Source organism: Colius striatus, chromosome 6 (genome assembly GCF_028858725.1).
Source record: "Colius striatus isolate bColStr4 chromosome 6, bColStr4.1.hap1, whole genome shotgun sequence".
Lineage (NCBI taxonomy): Eukaryota > Metazoa > Chordata > Aves > Coliiformes > Coliidae > Colius > Colius striatus.
Window position 1 is genome coordinate 38,515,820 of NC_084764.1, and position 23,134 is coordinate 38,538,953.

The following is a 23,134-nucleotide window of genomic DNA, read 5'->3' on the forward strand; positions in this document are numbered from 1 at the left end:
TTGTATCAGCTCTGTTTCTGCAAAGTGACTTTTTCCCAACAAAGAGACGCTTTTAAACAAACAACTTATGAAAACTCATAGTAGGTAAAGCCTAGAGGTGCCACGTGCATACATACTGCTTGAAGGTTTGTCCTGTCTAGAAAAGAACAAACCACTTCTGCAAACCACTGCTTTATTAGGGTGCCTATTTGATAACACTCTCTCCAGCTTAGTCTACCAAGGTCCTAGTGCAAATCTGCTGAATGTGAGCCTGGGTGAAGGCACAGACAGGTTACAGCAGTTGAACTGGTTATTACAAATCATCTGAGCCCTCGTAATTCTCAGTGTGCTGTCAGCACTGCCTCCACCCATACTTCTTCCTTAGCTGAAATTGCAGTTTGAAATGGGAATGAAGTTCATTTCTGCTTTTAGAAAGAGCTGAAGTTGTCCATAGGAATACCAACCACAGCTCAAGCCATAACTTCATTGTCAGGCTGGGTCACGACCTATTTCTGCATTTGTTACAGAGATTTCTTCTGCAGATAAATCTTTGACACAATTTGACTCCTCTGTTCCTTACTCAAGCAAATGTTTCAAATGCAGTGGTCAACCAATATATATGTATATATTGTCATGTTAATTGCCAGGGCAGATGATAATCTTTTGTTTCTGTGTTTCTTCTTAGGTTTTTAATAACAGAGTTTTTAAACTGTAGGAAATTTGTTCAACAAAAATAAGTAATCAAATGTCAAGCCTAAGTGGCAGCTTATTTATGCAAAGGGCATAAAATACTGGCTAGTTTGATTAAACTTCTTTAACTGGGCCACTTGTTTCCAGATGTGGTTGCACAGCTGTTGTGTTTTTGTTAAGCTATTGCAGCATGTGGTGAGCTTGCATTTGAGTGCAGGAGTTACCTTTAACTGTAGCTAGAATGTATCAAAAGTGACAGTTAAACCTTGTCTGTGAAAGTATTTTATATGGATAAACCCTCCCAAGCCACACATTTGGGAAAGCCATTGAAAGGCTGTTTTGCACGTTGATTTCTTTTTGTAGATAAAGGTTAGCAGGTGTGTGTGTGTGTTTGAAAGGCTGAGAGCTGGGACCCAACGCTTCTGGGTGTCTTTGTGACAAAACAAACCCCATACGATATGAACACTTGTCAATTGTGAGCTGAGATGTTTCAGTCTCTCTGCAGAACAAGAATTCCACATAGTTTTGGTGACATGAACATAGCTTCAAATGAGGACTGTGTTAAAAAGTCATAATTTGCGAGCCCTCTGTTCACGTTTAATGACCCCATCAGGAAGATATGATTGATGCAATTAAGTTGTCTTGCTTGTGTGTTACATAATTGATACGGACTGAGAGTAAGATCCTAATTTAGAACATATGAATGTCTTGTCCTCTTGCATTCAGGAATGAAATTAAAGCGAATTATAAAGGTCTGCTTTTAGTTAAAATATGAGGAGGGAGGAGGAGCATCTGCATGCCAAAGCATTTTCACTAGAGTTGAGGATTTATATGCCATATTTCATATTTGTGATGCTTTTATCATACAGGATTAAATTTGAAGAACAAACTGATTCAAAAGGCATTATCAAAATATTTATTCTGCCTTTGGAAAAGAAATGTATTTCTGCAACAGTATCTTGAGGAAAAAGTGACACTTTTCTATAACCAGTAAATGGTCCACTGTTTTTTTTTTCAGATCTCTTTAAATACAAGAGTTGGGATTCCAAAATTACGAAGTTTACAAAACTACTTTTTCCTATCACTTCGGCAGAGTTTTACTTTCTCTTTCCCACTCCCTCTCAAATGTTTCTTCACTTACTACAAAGTAACCAAACTATTTTTTTCGTCTGTTCTGCTGAGCTCAGGAGCTTCAACAGCAACTGTGGATTTGCTGCGTGCTTCGAATCAGAAGATTTAAAGCAGAGGTCCCACGTGGACACACAGTGCAGCATTCGTTATGCTTTTGCCTACTGCTGTGAGACTGTTCCTCTTAATCTGAACATCCACTGTATTAGAAAGAAAGTTTACAAATATGTGAATGCTAAATGATAATGACAGGAAGAATGCTACAGCAGGGAGCTGAGCTTGGCAAAGTTACACTTCCAGTGTAGCAGCAGCAGGCCTAGGCCAGTAATACTTCTGTTTGTTGAAGGATAATGTACTTTTAACAATTTTTGATAGAGACATTGTTGCTTACAAGTCACATCCAATTTTGCTGTGGTGAAGATGCCCTCAACCCTGAAATTTCCCTGCCCATTTAACAAGTGACAGAAGCAGTTATGATATGGTAGTAGTTAATGTACGTGTGTATTAACGTATGATGTATGATAGGAGTTAATATACGTGTATGGTAATTTTTCTTTAACCACAGGTGTTGTGCTACTTCCCTTATGATAACTTGAGGTGCTGCCTGTTTATTAGGTGCTAACCATATCCTGGACTAAATAAACTTGAAGGTCAAAGGCCAAGGTGTTTATAGGTAGTAAAGTCGGAGGCTGATGTGCAAGATGTTTATCAGTACAGGATATGGTTATTGCCAGGTTACAGGGAGCCACCCTCAAGATTAGTTCTGTTTCTTAACAACTTGCCATCTGTACTTTCCTCAGTTTGAAGATGATATTTTGGTACTTTGAATAGATTTTAAATGCATTAATTCTTCATATGCCTCCACAGTACTGTTTTTTGTATGTATAGTTGTATGTTCAAACATTATAGCAGATTTCATTATCATAATTTCCATCCCTCCTGTCCTTCAGTTCTCGTGTGGATGTGTGCAAAGAATGAGCGAGCACTTTGTGCAGAGTTGAAGACAAGAAAGTCCTCTTCATTGCTTTTTTTTTTATACCACCTCTGGACAGCAAACATCATTTCAAATTAACCAAAAGTTTATTTACTTGTTGTTTTCTTCTGTTATTTGAATGCTGTGGTGATAGATGTCATGAAACATGGGCAGAAGAGAAAGTTGGAATGTTTAGAAAACATAACTGAATTTCTAAACAAATAGGTTGGGCAGCTTAGTTTTTCCTTTCACACCTCTTGGAAATGATATGGAACTGTGGCCATGTAGGAGTAATAAACAGAAAGGGAGTTCAGCAGCTAAGTGGGAATTAATCTCTCTGTTTCTTTTAGTTGTGTAAATGCAACTCAGTGCTAGATTCAAGATAGATGGAAGTACTATAAAGTACTTCTGGAAATCTGTAGAGGAAGAAATACCTTTGCCCTCTTCTTTTGAAGAAAAGCAGGGATTTGCATAGCATGCTGCTGAGAAATAACTTTACACATGTCAGAGACTTACCTGTGTAACGTTGCCTGTGGTGCTGGTTGGTTGTGGGACTGTGCTCTGCTTCCTCCTTTTTCCTGTCCCTTTATGTCATAACCTAAACATTCTTTTATATCACAACAATCCTAGGCTGTGATATAAGTAGTGAATACAACTTCAAGTAAAGAGCATGTAAGGTTGGAAATGCTTTGTTTTTCTTCTCCTAGAGGTTATTTTGTCCAAGATCACAGTTTTTAAGTACAACATATTTTTTAGGACTCTTAAGCTTTCAATCCACCATAAATAGATTTTCCAACAGGTCTTGGTACCTCGATGGCAGACTGCTGCTGCTGATTACTTCAATCTGCATTATTTTTCCTCTTGCACTTCTTCCTAAAATTGGTGAGTAATTAAAGGAGAGAAGCGAATATTATTCTACTTTAGTAGCAATTACAGTTGAAGACTTTAAAACCTTAATGGCTTATTTATTTATTTTAACTGGCAGTGGGCTGGTGATGGTGGGGATTACTTAAGTTGTAGTGTGTTCTGCCTTCCAGCCATGCCTAGTTAACCTATTACTTGGGTTGCAGTAGTATTTTGTCTGCAATACTAAAATAAAATCTTTACAGCAGAACATTAAAGAGCTGCATTTACTTACAGCATGCCATTAGTGGTAAGCCAGTTCTAATTCTGCCCTACAAAACTACATAAATGATCTGTGACAGGCAGTTGGAATGTTGTTATTCTGAGTCCTAAGCCCCAGATACCAAGCACTGTAATAGAAAACATGCCTAAAATGTAAAGCTTTAGCTGTACATTAGGATCACTTTCCTTATAAATTCCCTTTTATTTTTACTGTTATTTTACAGGCTTTCTTGGCTACACAAGTAGTTTATCATTTTTCTTCATGGTGTACTTTGCTCTTGTGGTAAGTTAAAAATCCATGCCCAGCTTATAGGTTGTTTTGTTTTGTCTTATTGTCTGAATGTTTTCATCAAGCCTGTTTGAAATGATTTGTCTTCCCCTCCCCCCTCAACTTTTGATGTGAAATTCCAAGTTTTCCTTAAGTTTAGTGTGTGCTGGCTTGGACAGATTACATTTGTTTTGCTGAAGCATGGAAATGTCTATGAACTTTCAAGCATGTGAAAAGATTTAAAGTAATTGTGTTTTGGACAGGGAAGTGTAGCAATATTTTTGCTTTGCTGATGGTGCAGTGAAGGGAAACTTTTGCTTCCCTACTAGCAGTGGAATGGAATTCTGTTTTCTTAGCTTCCAAGTATTACTGCAACTAGTGCAGAAGAAAATTTAATGTACTCTGAATAAATTAAGTTTGGATGTATAATGGAGTGACAGGGTTCAGAAAAAGGCAAAGAAAACTAGAACTTCATTAAGGCAGTTTACAAGATTCATTAATACGTCAATGACCTTATTCTTCTTTCCCGCTGAAAGGAAAAGTTCTTTTCTCTGAGCCATATGGGGGTTTTTGACCCTCATACTCACCCTTTCAAGGCCCTTGTGAGGTAGATGTTTCCAAGTATCAAAAGTAAGACCTGCTAGGCAGATCTAAGAGGGAGAATGTGCCTTTAAGTTGCACTATTTTTCTTTTTAAAGGAGAAAAAGTATGTTAATGCACATGTGTAATATGTTGTGCAAGCAAGCAACTAGCACTCTGTCATCTAGGTAGAGAAACAAGGGTATTCTTTGGGAGCCTGGAAAAAAATGTTCCCCCTCTCCCCTGTCATTCTGGCTTGCATTTAATACCTGTTTTACAAAGGGATAAACAGAGTTGAAGGCAAGTTGAACAAACATGCCATCCAGGAGACCAAGGCAATCCATTAGGAACTAAACCATGTGATAAAACCAAACTTCAAAGCTGTCAAAATGTCTCCCTAGGGTATCCCTGGAGAACTGCAGTGTTTGGAGGACCTTGGGAAGTATTCTTCCTAAGCTGAGCATTGAGGAGCAGCTACAGTCTCTCCATTGCTAATGGAAAATGCATTTGTAATATTTATAAATTACCTTAACTTTTGACCCCTTCTAAACTTTTATCTTTAAAAAAAAAGAAGAAACGGCAAAGAAAGAGCACAAACTATGATGCTGAAATGGGCCTTTGGCTGAAGGGAGCTGCAGGAGTTGTAAAACAAGTTCAGCTCCCAGATTTCAGTGGGAATTCATGTGCAGGTCTGGAGAAAGCTGTTGTAATAGGTGGATTTGAAAACAGTTTGGGGCTCCAAAGAGGCAAGTGTATAAACTAAAGCCTATGTGCAGGCGTGTCAAGCTGGGATGATTTAAGCAAGGGTTTAGTTTTGTTTGTCTATCAGCAAAGTAGGTGGAAGCACAAACGAAGGAGCACACAGGCTACTGATTTCTTATGAAATGGTTCAGTTTGCATGTTGACTCTTTGTTGTCAATTGACAAAGAAGCAGCCACGATAAATCTAACTGAGGACACATTTTTTTGGAAGCCATAATTAGATATTTAAAGAAAACTAATAATCTTCACAGAATATTCCCTCTGACTTCTTTAGGCACTGAAACTCCAAGGCAGTGTCTGTGGTTTAGTTTTCATATCTCACTCCTTTGAAGAGGGTGATATGTGCTGTTGAAATGGTGTTTCAGTTTGCACAATGTTAATTTCTGTATGGCAGATATGTTTTAATTTGTTCCAGAAGAAAACTGTGTTAGTCATATGGAAACAATACAATTATATTTTGCATATACGACGATTCTGAGCATTTCCAAGTGCATACCATCTGTTCAGCTTTTTGCCAGCAAGCCACAGTTTTCATACAGCCTGCAGAAAGGATCGGTACAATAGACAGCATATGTCTTGGTATGGTCCAGTGAGTGCACCAAGCAAAAGGTCTAGAGACTACTCTTTGTTCTCTGTGCTCTGCCACGGCGCTCTGGCAGGTCACACATCTCCTTTCTGTGCTTCAGTGTCTTGTCCTTTAAAGCTAACTTGCTGGTTGTACTCACTGAGCAATAAAACAGTGAAAACACTGAGATGAGCTAATCTGGGAGAAGCCCAAATATATGTAACTATGAATTTAAAGTCAGGTTCTGGGAGGTCCTGAGCACTTCTGCTTCTGATTGTTGAATAATTCCCTGACTTGAATTCTAAGGAAAAAAATGAAATGTGATTGAGAAACTTGTTTTTATTGCCTCCCCTCTTGCTAGAGTGAGCATTGATGAGGAGTAAAGACAGGTTTTTTATTAGTGGAGACAGCCCTATTGGTAGCCTGTTCAACAGAGATGCTAATGATTCCTGATGGTATTTTTCCAACTCTGTTGTTTACATTCCCAGAACAAAATGTGGTGCAGGTTGGGAACCTGCCACATGTAAGGAATGATATTATGCACAGAGAGCCCCTCATCGCTGAGCGCTGTCTGTACTGCTGGGGTAAAGGGATTCCTGTTCTCCCTCCACAGGATACACAAAAGGAATGTCACTGAGATTATTAGAGCACTTTGAGCCTCTAACTTTATTTTTTAGCAGTGTTTTTGGTCTGGGTTTAAAATGCCCTGTTTCCAATAGAAACTCTGTTTAGGTTTGTTTTAAATAAGACAGTCGTTAAAAGACAACCTTTATATGAAATAGGCTTCAAGCTCCAGAGGAAGACTGTGCTGCCTGCATGGCTGCTCAGCTAACTGAGCTGTGCTGCCAACTTAAAAATCTCTTCCTATTGCAGGAGACCTCATTAGACTGCAACTAGAAACCCAAACAGATTCAAATAATTAAGCAGGTGGGCAAGTATAATTACGGACTTAAAACGCACCTACTGCCTTTTATTTTGTCCCCTAGTTCCATTTCAGTTTGGTTTTAATCTGTATTAATTTGATTTCAGAAGAATGTTCTTCAGTCTTTTAGGTTTGGCTTGGCTTGTCCTCCCTCTGCAACTCTGATGTGTGTCTTTGCTCTTCAGCTTGCAGGAAGGCCTGCCCCACCGCTGCCAGGCACACTGTACTTTCCCCAAAGCTTGCCCTTCAGCTTCACACCCCTTTTCATTGCTCTAGAAGCTCTTTCCAGCCTTAACCAGAGTTCCCACAAAGCTTTCTGCTTTGAAGCCTTCAAAGCCTCTCCTTTATTTCCCCTGTCTGAGTGCCTTTAAATTCACCGGAGTCTCCTTGAACAAATATTTTGCCTTCTTGCTGAGCCTTAAAAATGTCTTCAGCCCAACGAGCTTGGGCTTCCTGCACAGCCATGCATCTGTGGTGTCGGTGCTGCTGCAGCAGCAGTCTCAGTTTGTTTCTCAGCTTGTAGCTTCTCACTGTTCAGTGCAGAAGAAAGAAATGAAGCAGAGGTGACCCATGTCATGTACATGTATGGTACAGGCCTGAGTTATGTTTTAAGGCTTGGTCCTCTCCTCCTTCTTCATTGGTTGCTGTTCAGTGGAACTTCTTGATGCACTACCAGCATGTTACCAGCACACTTCAAGATACGTTTTGAGCTCAGCTCCCCTTCCTTGGAGGTCTTCAGGACCTGCCTGGACATGATCCTATGTGACCTGATCTAGGTGGACCTGCTTCTGCAGGGGAGCTGGACCAGATGATCTCTAAAGGTCCCTTCTTGCACCCTTTCCTCAGCTGAGGTGACATTTTGCATTGAGGGGGAGATGGTTTAACCAATCAATTAAGCAGGTAAGAACAGAGCTCTGGGGATAAAGCAGTGCCAGTTTAGTGTCAGAAATGTGGCTGAAGGATCTCCACTGATAATCATTCTTCACAGAGTTTGCAGGCTGCTGTTGAGCGAGCAACTGCCTGTTCCTTACCTTGACTTGTCAGGAGTTGTTCGTAGTCGTGCAGTTTCAGAGGTGTTATTGCTGCAACAGACTCAAGGTGCCGTGTGCCTGCCACTCCCTTTCCCCAGGTTTTGTCTGGAGAAGGCATTTGTTTGCTTCTCCTGGCACTGGTGACAACAGGGACCATCTAATCCTTATCCTCTGGGAAACACCACTTGGCTGCAAGCAAGAAGCAGTTCTCTGAGCCAGGAGGAACGCGCTCTTCCATGTTATTCTTCTTGTGAATCTGAGTCTTTAATTAAGTTTTTAATTATTTACTCCAGGCTTCAAAAGAATTATAACCTCTAAAGCCAGGCAGCTACAATAGGAAATTAATTAGGGTGAGGAGAGCAATGCAACTATCAGTTTATACTAGGCTCCTGAAAAGGGAGGTAACATTTCTTCTTTTAATTTCCCTTTGATTTTCAGCCCTGTTACTTGGCAGTCCCTAAAGCAGCGGGGTGTAGCCAAAGCCCCAATGACATTCTGGGACAATAATTGCATTTATTGTTTTTCCTTTTCTTTCTAGTCCAAACCATATGTTTCTGCCTTTTAAGATTAGCCCTAGGCTCTGCTCTATCTCTGTTAAGAGCTTGTCTACTTAGGGAAAGAGCCTGGGGTAGCTAACACAGCAACTGTTCTGTACGGGAGGCAGTTAGTGTGGAGCACAGAGAGTGAATGGGGAGCTGGATGTATTTCAGTGAATGTCAGAGCTCGTTTGGGTGCACCACCTCCAGACAGGCACCATAAGGCTGCCAGCTGTGCGTAGTGAGCAGCTGGATGCAATGGCACTGACAAGTTTTTCTGTCAAGTCTCCTTCTTGTGGCCTCTCTGTCTAGCAGTCAAGACTGTTAATTTACTATGGTTGTAGCTCCCTGCTTTGTGTACCAGCAGGCTGATATTTTACTTACATATATCTAAATTTAAGCTGATTTTTAGGGTATCAATTATATATTAAAGGTGCTGTCTTTGCAGGTTGTGATAAAGAAATGGTCAATCCCTTGTCCTCTACCTCTAAGCAGTGCCATAGAGACTTTACAGGTAAAGTGCATGCTGCTTGCAAGTTCTTCTGCTTTTATTAGTAACTGTGATGCTTTTGTATTTTACATGAACACTTTCAGAAATACTTGTCATTTAAATTCCTTCTTAATCATCACAGAAATGAAAAAGTTTGGTGTCCGTGGCTTGGGCTGTTATTCTTTCATTATGCCATATTTCTGCATGTATGTCTTACAGGTTTCAAATTCTACTGGGGATTGTAAACCAAAGCTCTTTCATCTTTCAAAAGAGGTAATCTCTAGTAACAATATGCCAACATAAAGAGGTGGGGGGAATTGGTTTTTAAGGAATTAGGATTTAAACTCCACCCAGGGTAAGCTATTCTTCTGTAAAACTGGTTATAGGCTGCTGAAATATTTCCTACACCTGCTGCCAAGCATTACCCAGTCTCACTCCTTCTTTTTTATATGAAGGCTGGCTGTCCAAGTTAGCATTCATGAAAACACTTTGCAAATATGACCAAAGTATAAAGTGTAACAGATGCAGCAGCGGTCACCCTCGGGATGCAGTTGCATCAAGCCAACTCAGTAGACCCTCTGCTGGAAGTCAATGCCACTTAACTGTGTGCACACTTTTTGTTCCTGGTGAGGTATCACAAGTTTACTGAAACTGCCTGCACCTAACCTTATTTTTTTCTTGCCTGAGGCTAATTCTTTAGGCCCAATACAACCTTGTGCATTTCATTTGATGCCAGAGCTGGTATTTGTTAATTAACATGGCATTTAAATTGTATCACCACCCATCAAGGCTTGCAGGAGAGGTAGTGTCATATAGAATTCTAGTCTCTGTGGGTGAAAAGGGAGGGGAAAAAGGAAGAAGAAATCTGGGATAGTGCTGTAGCATAGTGGAATTTGGGAGGGACATGGTTGGTTGCACTTGTCTGAAAAAAACAAAATCCACCCCTGCCCTCTGTAAAAAAAGAGGAGGGGGAAAGCTTGGGCAGTACAAACATGAGACAAATGGTATCTGTAGATCAAAGAAGAAATTGTGCTTTGACCAGAAATATCAACTGTGAGATTCTGGCCTTTTGTGCTTTAAAGAATCTTGGGTGTCTTCTGTACTTCTTTTTTGATTTTAACTTTATCACTAGAAGTGGCATATTTTTACCAGCATGGGCCTGATTACATCAGCACAAAAGTGTTTGTTATAATTCAGCTTATTCCACTTGGCAGTGGAAGTAAACTGGACTAGATGATTCATCTCTTTCTCCTATTACAAGTTTTTTTGGGATAACATACCACCAATTGTGTGGTTGCAACTTTAATTATGTAACTATTTTAAAGTGCCAAAGCATGTTACAATTTGTGGATGCTGTACCCAAACTGTTGTGAAGGAGAGTGGTAAGAAAATAGTGGAGCTGGGGTGAAAGCATCACTAATTTGTAAAGTAGCTATGGATTGTAGTAAACTTTTTAGAAAATGAATGATGCACTGACTCTGTGGCAAATCCTACCCTTTCTACCTAAGTGGCCTCACTGTTGCTACAAATGAATCAGTCACTTCATGACTTAGAGACAGCATAGCCTCTCATGATCATGAAATGAGCAGTTGCAGTAAGCAACTTGAAGAGACACTGTCTGAAAAGGTCCATTTTTTGTGTGTGGAATGATTCAGAGATGCCACTCTTTGTTGTGGAGGTTTATCTCAAAGCATTAACGTGGAAAGATTTTCACTGATTTCCAAAGCTTGAACTGAATTCTGAATTTGTGCAGATGTTTTTCCAACCATCTGTAATAACAAACAACTTAAAATATGTTTTTTTCTTCTATTTTAGAGTGCTTATGCAATACCAACTATGGCCTTTTCTTTTCTCTGCCATACCTCAGTCTTACCCATCTATTGTGAACTCCAGAGGTAATATATGCAAACCCCATGCAATATTAAAATATTACAGTATTTCTGTAATATTTTTCTTAAATGAATCTTAAATCTTGTTTATTTTTAAGTCAGTGCCATCAAACAGTGCAAACCAAGTAGCTTTCATGTTTCTGGGAAATGTACCGTTTGTACTGGCTTTTTCTCCCTTACAGGAGAGAAAAGTAGCAAATATGGTTCCATCATCAATGTCAATAGATTGTCCTGGCCTGGCCAATCTGGAGAAAAAAAAAAAAGCTCATTTGCTAAGGTATTTACTAGTTCATTCTTACTGCTGTAACTGAATCTGCCTTTGGCCACATCTGATTCAGTGGAGTTTTTGACCCAGATTCTGTTCCTGGCTCTGAATATGTATCAACCTATATAAATCAGCATTTTTATGTAAAAGACACTCTGGTATGTCTGAGTTCCATACAAGATGGGGACAATGTTAGTTGTCTGCATGAAAATTACCAGATGAAAAATATTTTGAAAACCCCTAAATATTACTGACAGCACAGACCTCAGCAAATACTCTGTGGCCATAAATTAAGAGGAAGCTTTCTTGTGAAAGGCAAGCTGCTATGTAGATTGCATTGTGTTTAGTAGCCCACAGTACAGATTACACAACACTAATTTTTTGTTATTTTTGCATTTTAGTCCATCCAAAAGTAGAATGCAGAGTGTAACTGTTGTGGGAATTGGCCTGAGTTTCCTAATTTACTTTATATCTGCTCTGTTTGGGTACCTGACGTTTTTTGGTAAGTATATTCTTCAAGTATTCTTTAGATTGAAGACTGATAATAAATGATACGTGCATTTTGCCCAGAATGCTGCAGGCTTGTTTGTGCATTGATACACTTGGATCCTCAGAAATCTTGTACCTCTGAAGACTTAAGAATAGGCCTATGTAAAGTATTACACTCTTATTGACTTCTCAGTGTGTAAGGTAGCTAAACTTTGCAGGGTTCATACCCTAAAATGCTGTACAAACAAGATACTGGTCCTTGAACTGCAGCTGATTACAGAATCATTAAATCATAGAATGGTAGGGGTTGGAAGGGACCTTTAGAGATCATCCAGTCAAACCCCCCTGCCAAAGAAGGTCCACCTAGATCAGGTCACACAGGAACGAGTCCAGGTGGGTTTTGAAGACCTTCAGAGAAGGAGCCACCACACCCTCCCTGGGCAGCCTGTGCCAGGGCTCCCTCACCCTCACAGTTAAATAGTTTTTCCTCATGTTTAAATGGAACTTTTTGTGTTGCAGCTTCATCCCATCACCCCTTGTCCTGTCACTAGATACAACAGAAAAAAGGGATGCCCCAACCTCCTGACACCCACCATTTATATACTTGTACATACTAATGAGATCCCCCCTCAGTCTCCTCCAGACTATAAGATAGTCTGATGATGTTCTCTAATGCTATGTAATTAGACTACTGATTGCTACTATGTGTTGGACTGTGTAGTATTTTCACTTAAGAGCTGGGAACATACCTATCATATATATGAGAAATTTTGAGATCTGTTAATAGTCTGCTTGTCTCACAAGTTTGTAAGGTCTGTTCTAAAGCTCTGTCTTCTAGCAACACTTCCCACTTACTAACCCTGTGATATCCTGGCATTTACAGTCTCTAAATAACACTGAAGCTGTTGGCTTTATGAGGGGAATTTGACCCACAGGAATCTAGCCCTAACATTAGGTAGGCAGGAAGATTTGCTACATGTTTTCACGATACAGCTTGGATACAAAGCCTGTATAACTTCTGTGTTTTGTTTCTGTATTTTTGCAAATGAATCAGAACTAACACTAGCCAGTTCATTAGAAATTTGCTGGAAGTGGGGGGAAAAAAGGTCCCATGAATCACCCAACTTAGGAAAGCTGTATTTTAAAGGATGACACTAAAAAGTGTCTTCATGATATATTTGTTTATGTGTAATGGAAAGACAAACTAGAGGGAAAAATTGACAGGGAACATTAGAAAAATAGGAAAAAAAAGCATCTGAGACATGAACTTCAGTTTGCTGAAGAAATACACATTTCTTAGAGATGTTGTCAGCACAGTGCTTGATGAAGCCAATACATCTGTTGATTTACCAAACAGAAGAGTGGGCAGGATATTGCACTTGCCCTACAAAATTCTACAGACGTCTCTCATTTTCATTTGCTATAGAATTTAGGTGACAATGTGCTTGAGTACCAGTTTAATAAGTCTGCTTTTGGACTTTTCAGTGTCTCTGGGTACAGTCTTTTAGTTGAGTTTAAACATAGATGACTTTGTCTGGTATTCTTGCCTTTCCCCAAGTACACACAAAGATTTCAGAACCCTTATCTACCTAGTGGCCTTTCTGTCCATCATAACCTTGGGAGAAGTAGCTGAGTGTGTATGTCATACAGCAGTTTTTCTCACATAGCACATGTTGTTAGGTTGAATCCCCACCACCTGGTGATCTCTCTTCTGGAGTAATCTCATACAGATGCACCACAGTCATCTATGAGGATTCTTTTAATGTCTACTGAAAACTTGTCCTTTTTGAGATGATCACATTCTAAGCTGATTGAAAGGAATAAAAGTTCTTACAAGGGACAGGATTTCCTGTTTCCAGAGTGTTTGGTGTTTCTTGATTGTGGGATTGAGATAGTCTGACAAAACATCAAGAATATTGAGTTTCAGCAGCCAATAATTCCAGATTTCTAGGGAATTTGGCACTTTCCCCCCAGAAAATCTAACCAGAACTGTGTGAAAATGTTCCTTTGAAATGATCTTTGTGAAATGATCTGGGGAGTCTGAAACTCCTCATAGTGAGTAGGCCACTATTACTGCTTCCATGGGCTTTGTAGGAAACCATGATTTTGAGTGCCACTGAGGGACTGAGCAGGCAGTGCAGGATGAGCATCTGTCTCCAGAGATCTTAATAAAAGCTGGGAAAAAAAAAAAGGAAAAAAGAAAAATGGTAGTAGTGTCTTGACTGTCTTGACTGTAGTCTTTTAGTCTGTTTCACTGGAATGTTTCTGGTTTTCTGCAAGCCTGATTTCTTTTTAGTAACTCTTGGACTCAGGAGCCTGAGATGCTGGAATCCACAGTGGATGTCTGCAAGAGATTCTTTTTTTCCTTCCTTGCAAGCTTCTTTTTTCACTTTTTGGTTGTCTTGTTTAATTAACTTATTTCTTTAAATAGGGAGAAACTGTTCCCTGTTCCTAAAACATAAGCCTGAGAAAATTTGAAACATTTTATGTTAAATTGGAAACCAAAAAAAAAAAGGGTTCCTGCTTTGAAATGAGTCCTGCTTCATGTTTCTGTGGTTCACATGGGTTGTTCTGTTTACTGTGACTATGAAACTTCTTATGGTGACTGGACTTGGGAAATTTGGTCCATTCTGCAGTCCAAAAAAACCAAGTCAGAGTGCCAGACCACTGAGAATCATAGAATCGTTTCAGCTGGAAGAGACCTTTAAGCTTACCAAGTCCAGCCTTTGTCCCAGCCCTGTCAACCACTGGACCCTTAAGTGCAACATCCACCCATCTCTGAAACCCCTCCAGGGACGGTGACTCCAGCACCTCCCTGGGCAGCCCCTTCCAACGCTTGACAACCCTGTCAGCAAAGAAATTCCTCCTCACATCCAGCCTGAACCTCCCCTGGCACAACTGGAGGCCTTTTCCTCTTGTTCTATTGCTTGTTACTAGGGAGAACAGATCGACTCCATCCTGACTTCAACTTCCTTTCGGGTAGTTGTAGAGAGCAATAAGGACTCTCCTGAGCCTTCTTTTCTCCAGGCTAAACAGCCCCAGATCCCTCAACTATTCCTCACCTTAGATGTGCTCCAAATCCCTTATTAGCTTGGTAGCTCGCATCTGAGATCCTCTCCAGCACCTCAGTGTCCTTCTTGTAGAGAGGGGCCCAAAACTGGACACAGTGTTTGAGGTGTGGCCTCACTTCGCTTCATCTTTCTTTGTAATGCTTCCTCTTCCATATTGGTGAGGTTTTTTTAGGCAACTCTGGCTTCAGCAGAGGCTCCATAGATGCTTGCCTCCTGAAGTGTTTTGTTTTCTTGAGGCCTTATATCTCTGTGTATCAGTCATGCCAAAGTGATGTGGAGCTGCAGCCCTCTCCCCTTCTCCTGTGCCACAGGCAAATTGAGCTGTTTGAATGGATGCCTAATACGCATCACTGGTTATCGTGGTTCTCAGATGATTAACAAAGCAATGAATTGTTCTTGGTTTCAGACAAAGTGGACTCTGAATTGCTACAAGGTTACAGCAGGTACCTGCCACACGATACTGTGATCATGACGGTTAAAGTAGCCGTGCTGTTTGCTGTGCTTTTGACAATCCCTCTAATCCATTTCCCAGTGAGTACTCCGAAATGTTTGGGAGCTGGCATAAGCAATGCTAACACTAATGCTTTGCAGACTGCAGTATTTGAGTCACATCTAGTCTTGTGTATCTTATTCACTTGTCAAGTGATTGATCAAAGACCACATATTTGCATATGTTCCATGAGAGCTCCAAAATAACAACTAACCACTAAACTAATTTGTGTCTTGAGACAGATTTCAGATTAAAAGTAGCCCACAGCATTGTTTTTAATTTAGAGAATTTAGAACTTCTAAAGTTTATTTAGTTAGATTTTTTTTCTTCCCCTCCTAAACTGAGTTTTGCTGACTTGGTTTTTCCTTTCTGCATGCACATACCCACACGCAAACACACTTATTGTTGAAAACTCAATTTAATTGTAAATTAGAAACACATATTGACTTATTTCACCAAAAAACCACATCCCTACTTTAATTTATCAATACCATGGTGGAATTGAAAATTCATTAATTTAGGACCAAATAAACCTGCATGCAAAACTATGTATGTAGAAGCTGTATATAGGTTATGTATCATGGAATCCTAGAATGGTAGGGGTTGGAAGGGACCTTTAGAGCTCATCCAGTCCAACCCCTCTGCAGAAGAAGGTCCCACCTAGATCAGGTCACACTGGAACATGTCCAGGTGGGTCTTGAAGACCTCCAAGGAAGGAGCCTCCACACCCTCCCTGGGCAGCCTGTGCCAGGGCTCCTTCACCTCAGCAGTCAAATAGTTTTTTCTTATGTTTAAATGGAACTTTTGTGTTCCAGCTTCATCCCATTACCCCTTGTCCTGTTGCTGGATACAATGGAAGAAAGGGATGCCCCAACCTCCTGACACCCACCATTTATATACTTGTAAATATTAATGAGATCTCCTCCAGACTAAACAGCCCCAGTTCCCGCAGCTTTTCCTCATCAGGAAGATGCTCCAGTCCCCTGATCATCTTGGTGGCCCTGTGCTGGACTCTCTCCAGCAGTTCCCTGTCCCTCTTGAGCTGGGGAGCCCAGAACTGGACACAGGACTCCAGATGAGGCCCCACCAGGGCAGAGTAGAGGGGGAGAAGAACCTCCCTTGACCTGCTGGCCACACTCTTCTTGATACATCCCTTCTTGGCCACGAGGGCACATTGCTGGCTCATGGTTAGTTTCTTATCAACCAGGACTGGCAACGTGCTGACATTTGCTACCGAGGAGGCTCAAAGAGCCAAAGCATTATCCCTCAAATAATGATAACTCTTCAATAATTCCTCATTTGTTTTCCCCCAGATAATTCCTTAGTCCTTGCAAAAAAAAAGAGTAATTCCTTAAGACTAAGAGGTTGCATGATAAATACTGCTTGAATGCTAAAATAAAAGCAAAATATTTAACTGGCATTGCATTGGGTTTTTAAAATGTTCTTTCACAACAGTTTCTTAAGTTTTATGAAATTGAGATAAGATTAAACTACATGCAATGTTTCTCTTTGTATGATGCAGGCAAGGAAAGCTGTGTTCATGGTATTTTTCTCGTACCTTCCCGTGTCGTGGATTTGCCATATCCTTGTCACTCTAACGCTGAACACAATTGTTGTTTTGTTTGCAATGTACGTGCCAGACATGAAAATGGTTTTTGGAATAGTTGGTAAGTTGTGGTGGTGTTTGATGGCTTTATTTGTTAGACTTTTTTTTCCCCAAAACTTCAGGATTATGGTAAGCTAATGAACTTCAGTCTTGCTCTAAGTAAAACCTTACTTTCTGTTTTTTTAAAGGTTCAACCACATCAACGTGCTTGCTTTTTGTGTTTCCTGGACTATTTTATCTCAAACTTAACAGAGAGGACTTTTTATCACCACAGAAACTTGGGGTATGCTTTTTTTTTTCTCATGTGTGCTAATGATATTTAACCAGGCTCATTTTAGGTGCATTTCAATACACTGTTGAGTGTGTAATCCAAGGGACAAAGTTCATTTTCATTGCAGTTAACAAAAGCATTTTCTTTTATCCTTCCTGGTAGCTCTGGTCTTTCTGAAACTCCTCCTTCACAAGAGGTTTTTTGACTAGCAGTGTGTCCACGTGTTGATCTGAATACATGCTTTTCCCTGAAGTTTTCAGATGCTGACTTTTAATCCAATTTCTCCTATGTGACCTGATCTAGATGAACCTGCTTCTGCAGTGGGGTTGGACTAGATGTTCTCTAAAGGTCCCTTCCAACCCCTACCATTCTATGATTCTATGGTTCTCCTCAGTTTTTATGCATTACACTATTGTCTAGGCAAGTGAGACAATGCCAAACTGCATTTAAGTGAAACAGTGTTTATACTTGTTTTCTGTGTCAACTTTCTCAAAAACATCTTGGCTTTTTCCTCATCCTTTCTTCTTTCCTCCCCTTCATTGTCTCTCTTTTGCTGTAGCAGGTTAACTTCAGTTGGAATTTGTGCAGCAGTCTGCTTATTGCACTGCAACTGTTTGTCTTGATTTTAACCACTGCTCAGCAGAGCAACATCATGACAGTGGCTAAAATGCTGAAAAACTCTTTAGACATAGTCTTCCTGCCATTCTTATGATTCATAGGGCTGCTCTTGTACTGATGAAGCAGAGAATCTGAAAGAAAATCTAGTAATAATGCTCTCTGACCATTTAAAGACTTGACTAGCTCCAGCAGGTTTGAGGCCCTGTTATAAATCTGCAATTTAATTATCTGACTACTAAAAATGTAAAGAATCCTTTGTAACTTATATTTTAAGTAAAATACAGAATCACAGAATCTTAAGGGCTGGAAGGGACCTTGAAAGATCATCTAGTCCAACCCCCCTGCCAGAGCAGGACCACCTAGAGTAGGCCACACAGGAACTCATCCAGGTGGCTTTTGAATGTCCCCAGAGAAGGAGACTCAACAACCCGTGATTCAGAGTTGTAAAGGGCAAGTGCTTTTGAGCAATAGTATGACCAAGCAAACTCTCTGCTCTGAGAGTTCCCGGTGAAACTATCCCCTAGCAGGCTTAGCTTAAGTTTCCTCCTGAAATACATAAAATGCTGTTCTTACAGGTTGTTTCATCATTAATTAATGATGAAATGTAAAATGCTTCCTTCAGTAAAACATTAATTTTTGCTTTTCTTTTCTCCCAGGCATGTGCATTGGTTATTTGTGGCATTTCTGTTGGCCTTCTGAGTTTAGTTGTGATAATATTCAATTGGATTGATCAATAACAGCCCATTGTCGTTGTCAAACTAAGCTTCAGGACAGCAAGACCCAGAGACATGTGAAAACTACTGAAACAAGTGCTGGACATCATAAACCCTGACCAAAGCTGACTGTGGAAGAAATAATGCTCTTTTTCACTGTGTTAGTGTTGTTCCTTCTTTAATCTCGAGTCACTGTCTTCAACTGTTGGACAATTAGTCTTTGCTATTCTAAAAGCTTAGTTTTCAAGGATGTGACCATGACAGGTGAAAAGGTGTCTTGAGAATTTCTGCAATGCAAAAATGGTTTATTGCACATGGTGAACAAAAGCAGAACCTCGAAATAACTTCTGTTTTGAAGACATGAGGTGGACAGATATTACATCAGTGATGGTGTGAGTATCAGGGTATGTGCATTTAGGATAATACACGTTATCCTAAACTGTGAAAGACATCTGTTGCCTGAATAACTTCCAAAATTTCAGCCAGTTCATATTAAGAACTTCCTGATTCCAAATGTTTACCCTAATTTATTCTAACGTGGATCCAGAAACCAGCTGCCTTGGCCCAGTTTAATGGGCACATCATGATAATATTTGTTAACTGTCATTTTAAAATACAGTTTTTATAGCTCGGTGCACTTGAATCACACTGAAGTCATTTTTAAATTAGAAGGCTTTGCCCATCCAGCACAAGAGCTTTCAGTAGCATTAGGAGGTATTTCCATTTTCCAGCTAATAATAGACATTTTTCAATGAACACCTACATTGAGTATTATTCAGCATACCTCAGTATTCATCCCAGACTTTGTTTCTTTTTTCTCCTATTCCCATTTTTTACCAGTGTTTCATATTTGAAATAGTGTGTTTCTCTATTTTATATACAGTTATGTGTCAGCAAAAGTTTGGGCTTGGATGGTAAAATTTTGCTTCTGTTGAAGACACAGGAAATTTTCTGTTTATGGAACCCTAATTTTACCTCTGATCTCTATAAATTTCTAACTTTTTTTGTCCCCTAAATGAAATGTGAACACAATTTTCAAGACCAGCTGAAAATGTGATATTGGGTACCCTTGTCCCCAGTGTTCCTCTTGTTAGTAGAATGAAACCAGTGGCTGGTATCATGGTGAGATTTTTAAAAGTTGTTTTTATCAGATGGGATCTGATGTCTTTAAAATAGCCTAATCTCCTCAGAGACTCCATACCCTAAGGAAGCTAAACCTCCACAGAAATAAATGGCTTGTGTGAAGCTAAGAAATTAGACCTCAGCCTCAAATGGCATGATTTAGAGAGTGAGAAAGTTCTTCATTATTTCCAGATGTAATGCTTGTTTTAATTTAGCTTAGTGATTTTACAGAAGTGAAATAAGATACAGGTGAATCACAGCAAAGTCATACATTTCTGTAATATGCAAGCAGCTAGTCAGGAACATTCAAGTAATTGTTTCTGTCCCTAAGCTGCATTGTTAGCAAATTAGCTGACTGTTGCTAGAAAGTCCTGCAGAAACAGTTCTGTTACTGACAACGGTTTTATCAGCTGAGGTCAGGAAGATGCCCCAGAGCCTGGCATTTCTGACAGCTTGGCACAGGGGATGTGCTGGAGACCTTTTAAGTTATGTCATGTTGGATTTGGGAAACATTGATTGGTGTGTCAACTCTAACCTAACCCTGATGGAATGTGCTTCATCCTCACCTGCCTAACAGGGAGGAAAAGCAAATAGTAGAGTTGGAGTCACCTTCTCCATTCCTGAGCTGACAGACTGGGATTTCTCACGCCAGCAGATTCCTGGGCTCTCTCAGGATCCGTAAGATACTTTTCATTTTTCATAGATGGCCTGAAGGCACCCAGATGGTGCAGCTTTGTGCTGCCTCAGGAATCCTTTTTGCCTCAGGAATGTTCTTCTGCTCAGGGGTTTAATATAGAAGTAAGCCTGTGTGGTGAGTCCTGGGAACTAACTCAGAAGTTTGGTAAGATTCCAAAGAAAAGGATCCCTCAAAAACACTGCAGTTATTTTTGTAATTAAGATTCACAACACAAGGTGAACCATCTAATAGGTCACCACTACCAGAAACAGCATGTCCTCTCTTGGCCAGGAGTTCACAACAACTTCAGTGGTGCTGGCAGTGGCTCCTGGTCAGTGTGTTTCACTAGCGGAAAACCAACGTGACCACGACATGCGACATGTTGGCTGCCAACAAATTGAACTGAGTGAGCTCAGTTTAGGACAGGAAAAGTGAGGGAGTGGTAGGTGTGGGGCTGCCTTTCTGAGTAGCAGCAGCTGTTAAGTACATTTTTCTCCCAGAACCTCAACTTTTGCCAAGCAGTTTTGCTGCAGCAGGTTGAAGTGTGTGTGTGCACACAGGAGATGCCTCTAACCTGAGAACTCTCTGTCTTTCTTTGGTCAAGGGATCACTAAGATTTTCTCAGCGTCTTGTGAGTATTCATGGTTAAAGCTTCCATCCTGCCTTTATCCTTGCTGTTCTCCCAGCTTGTTTAGATCTTGATACCCAGATGTAGTTGCCTTCCTGCCTGTGGCCACCCTCTACTAAATGTGATTCACGGGCTTCATTGTACTTGTAGGGATTCAGCCACTCAGGATACCTCTGGCAGTAGTCCAAAAAGCAAAATGTTTACCTCACAGAAGTACCTCAAGAGAGCAACATACAAATGAACTGTAGGATATTCACACACTAGAATTTCAGAGGGCTATTTCTTAGAAATGTAATGGAAATCCTTTCTCATGTACCCTGTGCTCTCGTAGCATACTGTTGAGTAATACTCGTAATCACTGCAGTCACTTTATTTGAAACTCTAACCAGCAGGACTTCACCACAAGGACTCAAATTTTCTGTGAAGGTGCAGAAAGTTGGCCAAGTTTTACAAAGCTTTTGCTCTTTCCTCCTCCCCTCTCAAAGGGCAGCATCTTGCCCTGCGCAGTGATGCTCTGCTTCTGTGCAGACAGTTGGATTTGCAGGCGTTGTCTTAAAAAAAGGTGACTGAGAAAACACCTGAAAGATGATGTTAATTTCACAGCAGGTTCCTGCAAAGCCTCAGAAATCACTGCATCAGTGTTTTTAATCCCTGAGTATTATGCTAAGCTGGCTATTAACCATCAGAGTAGGGAGACTTGGAATGATGGATACCAGTGAAGCTGGTACTGGGGGAGGATGAGCAGAAGCAATTCACAGCTCTGCTGGAGCTTGGTTATTGGATGTTGGCTGTGGTGCAGAAAGGATCACAGTGCTGGGACCTACAGGGGGTGTGTTACCTTTCATCTGGAAAAGAGTCAGAAATAGTGCTGTTTTGAAGCTTCTGGAAAATGTAACTTACAATACAGAGAGGAGCAGAAAGAGAAACAACTTCTGTTTCCAAATTAGAAGGTGTGTTTTGCACAATGCAAAAGCAGAGTGAGGACACTATTCACATCTCCTGCAGACTGTTCTGTTTGCTGTGCCTGTGTAAGGGTTTCAGTGCAGTTGTACGCTAGCAGGAGCTTTTGGAGCAAAACAGGCCTCCAATCTGGAACTCTCTGCTCACTCACGTGTTGCTAAGTGTGTTTTTTCTTTATTCTTGCATACAGATTTGGTTTTGCCCCTGAATTTTCAGATGTATAAGTGTCGATGGCTCTTCTTTACTACCTATAGTTTGCATTTTCCAACACTTTTCTCTGAAGCCATGACAGGAATGGAGGAAGGGGCTGACAGCATTTCTGAACTTACTTGACAAGGTTGCCTTTGCCCAGCTGAACAACAATATAAGAGCTTTGCCTTTGCTTTCTTTCTTTCTCCCCATTTCCATTCCTTGTCTACTTAAAGGCTGCTCAGGTTTCAGGCCAACTGTGGTAAGCTGCATGCGAGGAGTGTTTGTTGCAAACAGCCTTGCTGGAAGGGCTGCTGTGAAACAGAACCTGCCTTTGCACTGTGGCAAGTGCTCACGTTTCATTCCCACGTTTCTAAGCAGTTTGTGTCCTAATATATTGATTTGCATGGCAATGAGTTTGTTAAAAATTCTCTCTGTATAGTGAAAATTGAGCCACCGTGAGGCTGTGCTGTCCCCTCCCCGTCCCTCCTTTCACCTTCAGTTCTGCAGCACCATCAGTTCTGTGGCTCCCAGCAGGGATGTGTCATTGGCCAAGGGCTCAGGGTGATGGTGAAGGGGGCACAGTCTGGGCACAGGCCTGGTGTTCACCAAGTGCCAACCACTGCCCAGCAATGGAGGTCAATGCCAACAAAGGCAGAGGTTTTTTTTGTGTCCTCATCATATCTGTTCTTGTAAGAATTTGTGGTTTTGAAATGTGAAGGCATCTTAACTTTGCATGATGGGAAGACTGTGCTGATTTGGAGCTCTCAAAGCATTTGTGTCATGTAGTATCCTCAAGGTACCAGATTTCCTCCCCTTGTGACATGAGGATGAGAAACACAGTGGTGCAAGGAGAACTGTCTGGTAGAGCTGCTCAGGCAAATGTTAAATCCTTGAGCAGCTTATGTGATGTTTGCATGAGAGAGAATGTGGACTGGTCCTTTGTGACTGTAGTTCACATGCTAAACAGAGTACCATGTTGGTTTGGATCTGAAGTCAGTGCTCCAACAGCTGTGATCCATGGTGGCTGCGAGATGCAGGGGAGCCATTGGTCTACACTTGCCTCTTCTGAGGCTCCACAGGCATCTCACTTGGCTAGA

General features: G+C 40.7%; 1 protein-coding gene across 1 annotated transcript in view; it reads left to right on the top strand.

The window, feature by feature from the left end:
- SLC38A6 (solute carrier family 38 member 6) overlaps positions 1-20,689 on the top strand; it is a 42,644-nt gene extending 21,955 nt beyond the window's left edge. The window contains exons 7-16 of the mRNA XM_061998632.1: positions 3,570-3,652; positions 4,120-4,178; positions 9,006-9,071; positions 9,267-9,320; positions 10,863-10,942; positions 11,603-11,703; positions 15,168-15,292; positions 16,774-16,918; positions 17,046-17,140; positions 18,403-20,689. Of these exons, the coding sequence (XP_061854616.1) occupies positions 3,570-3,652; positions 4,120-4,178; positions 9,006-9,071; positions 9,267-9,320; positions 10,863-10,942; positions 11,603-11,703; positions 15,168-15,292; positions 16,774-16,918; positions 17,046-17,140; positions 18,403-18,483 (889 nt within the window). The 3' untranslated portion in view covers positions 18,484-20,689. The remainder of the gene's footprint in view (positions 1-3,569; positions 3,653-4,119; positions 4,179-9,005; positions 9,072-9,266; positions 9,321-10,862; positions 10,943-11,602; positions 11,704-15,167; positions 15,293-16,773; positions 16,919-17,045; positions 17,141-18,402) is intronic.
- Positions 20,690-23,134: the final 2,445 nt, after the last annotated feature.